General features: G+C 43.7%; 1 protein-coding gene across 1 annotated transcript in view; it reads left to right on the forward strand.

Annotated features, from left to right (window-relative positions):
- The first annotated feature begins 790 nt into the window (after positions 1-790).
- LOC143287157 (prolyl 4-hydroxylase subunit alpha-2-like) overlaps positions 791-10000 on the forward strand; it is a 33910-nt gene continuing 24700 nt past the window's right edge. Inside the window, exons 1-6 of the mRNA XM_076595101.1 lie at positions 791-999; positions 2419-2558; positions 4110-4388; positions 6445-6587; positions 7041-7092; positions 9524-9657. Coding sequence (XP_076451216.1) covers positions 791-999; positions 2419-2558; positions 4110-4388; positions 6445-6587; positions 7041-7092; positions 9524-9657 — 957 coding nt within the window. The remainder of the gene's footprint in view (positions 1000-2418; positions 2559-4109; positions 4389-6444; positions 6588-7040; positions 7093-9523; positions 9658-10000) is intronic.

Raw genomic sequence — 10000 nt, forward strand, 5'->3', positions numbered from 1 at the left:
TTTTTCACCTGGTGTAGTGTTGTTGAGCAAGCTGCCTTTACAAAATGTGTGGTGTGCCAGCTGCTGTTTCAAACACAAGCACTTCGGCTTTGTTGGGGAAGTTGTGAGTGAGGTTGGAGGCACCTGTGGTCTGTGTTGCGTCATATTGGGAGGCCGACAGTACGACTGTTGTTTTCAGGGTCTGCTTTGTTCTGGTCACACACACACACACACACAATGAAAGTACTTCTACAACAACTATACATTAAAAAAAAGTGTTACTTTTTTTTTGTTCGCAACAAATAGATCTGTGTTATTTTTTTCTCGTTTATCTGTAAAGCTGAGTTCCCTACAGAACTGTGCATGCAAGAGACACTCCTTTTGTTGCTGAAGGTTCTTTTACAAGTGTTAAGCACATGCTGCGCATGGGACCTCGGTTTATCTGTCTGGTCCGAAAGATTACGGACAGCACTGAAGGTCTAGTGGAAGGGAGAGTAGGAATCTTGGTCCGTGTGTATGAGACTCTGATTCTTGTTGGTTTTTTTTGTGGTTTTTCTTGTTCTTCTTCTTGTTGTCGTTGTTGTTGTTCTTCAAATCATTTCAAAATGCCACGTGTGTTTATTTTCAGCATCCCCGTCTTCTTTTTCTTCTAATTATCATCACAAAAATTCCACGCGTACTCACTATTGGTTCAGTGGCAAGCATCAGAACGTAAAACAGTCTACGTGTGCGGATCAAACAGGGATCAATAGACTGGTCCACAAACCAAAAAAAGGGACAGAAAGACAGACAGACAGTCCTTAAACTAACAATGAAGGGATGTTTTACCTTCCACTTCCAAAGATACCTGCATGGCTTCACGTTTGCTGGGGTGACGGCAGTTTATTTTTCTCTGGTGCTGTCCTCTGCTGTGGCGGAAGTGTTCACGTCATCGGAGAAACTGGGAAGGCTGGCAGAGAGGGAAGTGACTCTGATGGCCAGACTTCAATCGTACGATCACGGGGAACTCCGCTTGCCGCTGTGAGTGTGGTGTGGTCTGTCTTGTGCCCTTTGATTTCCTTTCTGTGATTATTTATTGATTTATCTTTAAAATGTAGTCATTTGTGTCCGTCTCCTACAGAGCGCCGAGACACAGTCGGTTAGGTCTGATCCAGCATTCAAACACCCCACTGTTGGCCGCCGTTCTTTCTCTGTCTCTGGACCTTGCAATCCGAATGAACTTCCTCTTTCTCTTCGTCAGGTCTCCGCACTCAGCTCTTACAAGTCTGGCCTTAAAACCCACCTCTTCCCAAAATAGCCTCCCTTCCCTACCTCTTCCTTGTCTTCAGTTTCTCTAGTTTTAGAGTTATGCATGCGTGTGAATGACTGGTGCGAAAGCGCTTTGATTTGTCTCTGCACAAGATTCAGCGCTATATAAATATAATAATAATAATTATTATTATTATTAATATTATCCAGTACTGACTAGTGACCAGAGATCGAGGCCCTGTTTTGGCGTGGTATTGTGTCCTCGGGAAAGGCAGTTCACTCTGATCCTCCTCAATCCACCCAGGTGAGAACGGGTACCTGACCGTGCAGGCAAGGTTGAAACGGCATGAGGCTCCATCTTCCCGTCCCGAGCCCTGGACACAGTGGATATCAATTCACTGTCCCAATGGGGACCTTTTGAACCGTTTTTACCCAGTGGCCAGTACTGGATACATACCTTGCAGTATTGCATGTTTCATGGGTCTGTGGTCTGACATGCTTAGTTGTAGTCATACTACTTTTGTTCAGACCCGATGTAGACTTATACAGGCAACTAAACTATAAACAACAAGAAGAAGAAGACTAAGAAGAAGGAGGAGGAGGGTGGGCGAGGGGGTGGGGTGTGGGGTGGGGGGAGAGTAGAAGAAGAAGAAGACGATTCAAATTTACAACCTTGTGTAGCATTCATTGTTGTCTTAAAAAAAAAAAGGAAAGACAAAATTAGCACCTATTTCATCTTACGTAAATCTCTATGGAGATCAATCGCTTCATATCACGGTACTGCCGTCCAAAGATTGTCAAAGGTTTCTTACAACTTCCTTTGAGGACAAATCATCCAAGTGAAAGTACAATGATGGGCGATTAGTCTCTGAGGCCATTTAGAGGAATCTGTAGCTGTTGTCCCCAATGTATTAACTATGCAGAATGTTCATTAACCTTCGCAGTACATCCTGAATGAAAAATTACCCGCTCTTTCATTTGAATCGTCATGGTTCTGCGTCAGTTTTGCAACTATTTCATTGAAATGTGACGCCTTTGTCTCAGTGATAATGTTTGCTTATCCCCACAAAAAAAAAAAAAGAAAAAAAAAGGGGTTGTCTTGATCGTAAACAAAGGAACAAATGAACAACGAATTATTGTGGGTTTTTGTTGGGGGGGGATGGGGGGTGGGTTGGGGTGGGTTGGGGACAGGTATTTTGCCAAACGTGTCCGAGAGTTCCGTCAGCTGCCGCTGCAGACGTTCCTGGACCAGTTTCTGCACCCGAACGGCGCTTACCTCCTGATCAAGTCTTTCGTCCACACCTGGCCTCACGTCATATCCGCTGATCCAGGTACAATACAATACAATGCAATGGAATGCAATACAATACAATACAATGCAACATAATGCAATATAATCCAATACCATACAATACAATACAAAGCAATTCAATGCAATACAATACAATTCAATGTAATACAATGCAGTACAATTCAATGCAATAAAATACAATGCGATGCAATTCAATTCAATGCAACACAATACAATACCATATACTGCGATGCAATGCGATACTGTACAATACAATTCAATACAATGCAATACAACCCAATGCAATGCAATACAATACAAAGCAAAGCAATGCAATGCAATGCAATACAATACAATGCAGTGCAATACAACGCAATGCAATGCAATGGAACACAATATCATACATTGCAATACAATACAATACAATACAATACAATGCAATGCAATGCAATGTAATACACTGAATGCAGTGCAATACAATGTAGTACAATACTATACAATACAATACAATACAATGCAGTGCAATGCAGTGCAATAAATACAATACAATACAATACAATACAATACAACACAATACATATTATTCCTTTGGTATTACTTTTTGGTGTTTTTTTCTAAGGCGGCTTGAACGTTGGAAGACGCTCTACAAATTTCCGTGTTTATTATCATTATTATCTATGATATTTCAAAGCAAATATTGCGTAGGTTATACAGATCAATTCACACTATTTGACATCTTCTTTGAAACTGAAACTGAACTAACACATGGTACAATCCCCCCTGAAACTGATCTAACACATAGGGCATTTTCTCATTAAACTGATCTTACACATGGGGCATTTTCTCATTAAACTGATCTAACACATGGGGCATTTTCCCATTAAACTGATCTAACATATGGGGCATTTTCCCATCGAACTGATCTAACACATGCTGCATTTTCCCATAAACTGATCTAAGACACGGTACATTTTCCCATTAAACTGATCTAAGACATGGGACATTTTCCCATAAACTAATCTAAGACATGGGACATTTTCCCATAAACTGATCTAACACGCGGTGCATTTTCCCTTGAAACCGATCAAACACACGGTACATTTCCCTTGAAACTGATCTAACACACGGTACATTTTCCCATTAAACTGATCTAAGACACGGTATATTTTCCCATTAAACTGATCTAACACACGGTACAGTTTCCTATTAAACTGATCTAACATACTGTACATTCCCCTCTGAAAATGATTGAACCCACTCTATATCTCTCTCTCCACCTCCGCCCCCCCCCCCCCCCCCCCTGTAACTGATCTAACATACATCACATTCCCCCCTGAAACTGAATCAACCCACTGTACATTCCCCCCCCCCCCCCCCCCTGTAACTGATCTGACATACATTACATTTTCCCCCAGAAAATGATTCAACCCACTGTATACACCCCCCCCCCTCCCCCCCGCCACCCTTGTAACTGATCTAACATACAGTACATCCCCTCCCCGCCTCCAACAACCCCCTCGAAACTGATTCAACCCACTGTACATTTCCCATTCCCCCCTGAAACCGATCAAATGCACCGTACATTATCCAGCCTTGTGGAGCACAGCTGATGACGCCACCGGCAGCAGCACCCCACTCATCCCTACCCAGGCAGACGTGGACGGTGCACTGTCGGCCATGCTACGGCTGCAGAGGATCTACGGGCTGAGTGTGGTGGACATGTACGCTGGTGACTACGCAGGGTTCCGAGGCCCCAGCCTCTCACCGCCAGACACGTACAGCATGGGCAGGCAGGCTTTCATCCAGGGTCTGCTGCGGGAAGCTGTAGCCTGGCTGGAGTTGTCCTCTGCTGGGATGGGGGGAACTGCAGGTGATTGTATATTGTGTGCTGTGTTGGGTTGGGTTGGGTTGGGTTGGATTGGGTTGTGTTGGGTTGGGGGTTGGGTTGTGTTGGGTTGGATTGGGTTGGGTTGGGTTGTGTTGGGTTGGGTTGGGTTGTGTTGTGTTGGGTTGGATTGGATTGGGATGGGTTGGGTTGGGGTGGGTTGTGCTGGGTTGGGTTGGGTTGTGTTGTGTTGGGTTGGATTGGGATGGGTTGAGTTTGGACGTGTTGTGCTGGGTTGTGTTTTGTTGGGTTGGGTTATATTGTGTAGTGCTGTATTGTGTTTGTTGTGTTGTGCAGAGTTGGGTTTTATTGTGTTGTATTGTTACGCGTTGGAGTGTAGTGTAGTGTAGTGTAGTGCAGTGCAGTGCAGTGCAGTGCAGTGTCGTGTAGTGTTGTGTAGTACTGTTCGTCACAACACATTTCTCCGAGTGAAATACGGGTTGCTGTGCCTGTGGAGAGCACGTCGCCATAGACGGTTTTTTTTGTTTTTTTTTTTTTTTTTTCTCTGTCTGCAGATGTATGTTTTACAACAGACTAACACTCGGGCCACCATTTAAGATTTAGCCGAAAAGGGACAGGGGGTGGGGGTAAAAATCCTGGTCAGTACCTGGGGTGGGAACCCATGGGCCCTTGCTTCACAGTCAGGCGTGTTACAGTACCACTGGTCCACGTGACTATGTCTGTGACTGATTTGTTGTTTACTGGTTTGGGTTCCCTTCTGGTTATCACTGATGTCATTGGGCCACGTGACCATGTCTGTGACTGATTTGTTGTTTACTGGTTTGGGTTCCCTTCTGGTTATCACTGATGACATTGGGCCACGTGACTATGTATTTGACTGATTTGTTGTTTATTGGTTCGGGTTCCCTTCTGGTTATCGCTGATGTCATTGGGCCACGTGACTATGTATTTGACTGATTTGTTGTTTACTGGTTTGGGTTCCCTTCTGGTTATCACTGATGACATTGGGCCACGTGACTTGGTTGGGTTCCCTTCTGGTTATCACTGATGTCATTGGGCCACGTGACCATGTCTGTGACTGATTTGTTGTTTACTGGTTTGGGTTCCCTTCTGGTTATCACTGATGACATTGGGCCACGTGACTATGTATTTGACTGATTTGTTGTTTATTGGTTCGGGTTCCCTTCTGGTTATCGCTGATGTCATTGGGCCACGTGACTATGTATTTGACTGATTTGTTGTTTACTGGTTTGGGTTCCCTTCTGGTTATCACTGATGACATTGGGCCACGTGACTATGTATTTGACTGATTTGTTGTTTATTGGTTCGGGTTCCCTTCTGGTTATCGCTGATGTCATTGGGCCACGTGACCATGTCTGTGACTGATTTGTTGTTTACTGGTTTGGGTTCCCTTCTGGTTATCACTGATGTCATTGGGCCACGTGACCATGTCTGTGACTGATTTGTTGTTTACTGGTTTGGGTTCCCTTCTGGTTATTGCTGATGTCATTGGGCCACGTGATCATGTCTGTGACTGATTTGTTGTTTACTGGTTTGGGTTCCCTTCTGGTTATCACTGATGTCATTGGGCCACGTGATCATGTGTGTGACTGATTTTTTGTTTACTGGTTTGGGTTCCCTTCTGGTTATTGCTGATGTCATTGGGCCACGTGACCATGTCTGTGACTGATTTGTTGTTTACTGGTTTGAGTTCCCTTCTGGTTATCACTGATGTCATTGGGCCACGTGACCATGTCTGTGACTGATTTGTTGTTTACTGGTTTGGGTTCCCTTCTGGTTTTCACTGATGTCATTGGGCCACGTGACCATGTCTGTGACTGATTTGTTGTTTACTGGTTTGGGTTCCCTTCTGGTTATCGCTGATGTCATTGGGCCACGTGATTAGGTCTGTGACTGATTTGACTGAGCGCGTTGGGTCTTGATGCTGTCAGGCATACGCCTAACAAACGTTGTGTAACGTATATGGATTTGTCCGAACGCAGCGGTGCCTCTTTGAGAAACTGAAACTAGAAATGTGACATTTTCAAATAAAAACGTTACTGTTTATAACACCCCCCAGGTGACGTCAGCAGAAGGGGCACAGCAGACATGATGACGTCAAACGAATCCATGACGTCAAACGAGGATCACTTTGACCGAAGGCTGACAACGACCCAGGAGAAAGCGGCGGTGCTGGCATTGTTGGGGAGGGCTCATTTTCTGGTGAGTTTGGAAGGAATCACGTGCGTCCCCTCCAAAACACAGACAAGACAGACAGACAGACAGACACACACACACACACACACACACACACGCGCGCGCGCGCGCGCGCGCGCGCACTCACAGAGAATGAAGCATGCACACGCGCGTGAACTCTTATTAAAACGCCCAACTGTGTGGGCGTTCATACATGCATGCAAAACTCAGAACTGTTTTAATGTAAGGCTTACCCACCTGTATATATATATATATATATATATATGATTAAACGTGTTGTTCCCTGTTGAAAACCAAACCTTGAGTTTGATGAACAATAAAGATTAGGAAGAATAAAGTCATAATACATAATATATGCACGCGGAGAGAGAAAGAGAGAGAGGGAGAGACATCGAAATGGAAATGGAAACTTACTTTTTCTTTTCTTCTATAATGGCTTATTTGATTTGTTATTTTCAGGTGGGACACGAGAAAAAGGCGAAGTTTCTGTACGAAAGAAGTCTTGAAATGGGTGAGTCATCATTCTTATTATTCATATTATATATTTATTCGTTTTTGACTAGAAGTTGATAAGTGACTAGTGAATTTCTTAGATGCAACTGACGACTTTATGTGTGTATGAAAAGAATAGAATCGAATACATTTTATTGTCAAATAACCATAAGGTTTGTGAGACAAAAATACCGTCATAAACTGGCACAGCAATTCATAAACGTATTTTCGCAATTTTGTTTGTACAAAAACATCATTTGTTACCATCATCTCTCTCTCTCTGTGTTTGTGGGTGGTGTGTGTGTGTGTGTGTGTGTGTGTGTGTGTGTGTGTGTGTGTGTGTGTGTGTGTGTGTTTGTTTGTTTGTGTGTGTGTGTGTGTGTGTGTGTGTGTGTGTGTGTGTGTGTAGGGGGCTTGGGTGTGTGTGGGGCGCGGGGTGGGGAGGAGGTGAGGGGTGGGTGAATGCTTTTATCTTTGTTTTTGATTTAGGTCATCTGCAATCTTTTACTTTTCTCCTCGCATTATCATGTCTCTGACTCACAGACTTCACCATTCTTCCTTTCTGGAACTGAGATACTCAAGTAATGCTGGTTCTGATTCCAGGATTCTAAAGGTCCATCCAGTTACACTCATAATGCACTGCGATGTTCAATTACTACACCGTACAACGGGTGCCCCCAAAAGGATTTACAACTAAAACCAGCTTCAGTTTTAGTTTCAGTCTCTCAAGGAGGCCTCACGTCGTGCGTTCAAATCCATATACGCTACACCACATCTGTTAGGCAGATGCCTGACAGCAGCATAACCCAACGCGCTTAGTCAGGCCTTGAGTGCATGTTTATATATTTATGTTCCTATCAAAGTGATTTCTGCTACTAATTATTTACCAGAGGACAACATTGTCGGTGCTATGGGTTCTTTTTCAGTGCGCCAAGTGCGTGCTGAACACAGGACCTCGGTTTATCGTCTGATTCGAATGACTGGACGCTCAGTTTGATTATCCAGTCAAACGTGGGAGAAAGGGCGAGAGCGGGATTCGAACCCACACCCTCATGTACTGTCTATATTGGCAGCTGACCGTCTTAACCATTCTACCACCTTTCTCCTAGAACCAGTCACACAAAAAACCACGAACAAAAGCTGGTATCAACAGAATGATGCGAACTGTGAAGGAAGCGACCGGTCACCACACAAGTTCGACACGCACCAGACAGCCAACACACACACTCAAACTGTGATCCTTTCCGGGCGCCTTTCATTAGCCTGGGACTCCTGTCAAACGTCTTTCAGGTCTGTCTCGTTTGATGACTTCGGTTCTTTTGAATGCAGGAGGAAGGTGAAAGAATGGTTAAGACGCTTATCTGCCAATACAGTGTTCGTGAGGGTCTGGGTTCGAATCCCGCTCTCGTCCTTTCTCTCAAATTAGACTGAAAAATCAAACTGAGCGTCCAGACATTCGGACGAGAAAATAAACCAAGGTGCCGTGTGCAGCACGCGTTTAGCGCATTGGAAAAAAAAAAGAACCATGACAACAAAAGTGTTGTCCTCAGGCAAAATTAATGAAAACAAGAGAGGCACGGCCTTCAAGACTCACTTGTGATACACTAAAAACAACAACAAAAAACAAACAAAAAACCCCCCACAAAAAAAAAACTAAACAAAAAACAAAACAAAAAACCAGACAAACAAACAAAAAAACACCAAGTCCAAGCTTTTTATGTATTGAGTATAATTTCAAAATGTAATGTTTAAGATGAGAAAAGATTAGTTTAAAGCAAATTAAGTCCCCTAGCATTAATTACAGAGTAATTTCCCTTTTTTACTATCTGCCCCCCCCACACACCCCCCCCCCCAAAAAAAAAAAAAACACACGTTTGCAAAAAGAAATAAAACTTCCATGCTTAGCAAAAGAAGTTCCTGTTTGAACAAAAAATGATAATAATGACTGCTCTTGTTGTTGTGTCAGAATATCAGATCAAATTGTCAAGTTTAGAGAATACAAAAAATATAAATATAACAGTAAATGCAGTTTACATATAATTAGGCTACAGTTTAACATTTTTTTGTGCCCATCCCAGAGGCGCAATATTGTTTTAAACAAGATGACTGGAAAGAACTGAATTTTTCCTATTTCTATGCCAAATTTGGTGTCAACTGACAAAGTATTTGCAGAGAAAATGTTAATGTTAAAGTTTACCACGGACACACACACACACACACACACACAGAGACAACCGAACACCGGGTTAAAACATAGACTCAATTTGTTTACACAAGTGAGTCAAAAATCCACTCTAATAGGTACACGAATATATGTGCATGTACTCAAGACCTGACTAAGCGCGCTGGGTTATGCTGCTGGTTAGGCATCTGCCCATTTTGTCCGAACCCAGTGACGTCTCTGTGAGAAACTGAAACAGAAACTGAAAGGTGCCCGTCCGGTGTTGCAGACCCGATGAATGGCGATGTCTTACAGCTGGGGCAGGAGCTGGAGGAACGGCTGGCTCGGAACCCAGTCACAGAAAGCCAAGTCTGGCACCGGAACATGAAAGTTCTGTGCTCAAGGAATAAACATCAGCGCGTGGTATGTGGCCTGTTTTTTGTTGTTGTTGTTGCTGTTGAAAATCTGTCTCTGTGTGTGTCTGTCATACGTCTCTCTCTGTTTTTGTCTGCCTGTCTGTGCCTATGCCTGTCTCTGTCTGTCTGTCTCTGTCTTAGTCTCTATTTGCCTCTGTTTGCTTCTGTTTTTGGCTCTGTCTGTTTGCTGTCTGCCTGTCTCTCTGTCTGTCTGTCCGCCTATCTCTGTCTCTACATCTTTTTGTCTCGGTCTTTTCCTTCCTCTGCCTTTGTCTGCCTGCCTGTCTGCCTGTTTGTTTGTCTGCCCACATTATCCGTCTGTCCGCCTGTCTGTATGTCGCTGTGTTTGT

The sequence above is a fragment of the Babylonia areolata genome, chromosome 11, assembly GCF_041734735.1.
Source record: "Babylonia areolata isolate BAREFJ2019XMU chromosome 11, ASM4173473v1, whole genome shotgun sequence".
NCBI lineage: Eukaryota > Metazoa > Mollusca > Gastropoda > Neogastropoda > Buccinidae > Babylonia > Babylonia areolata.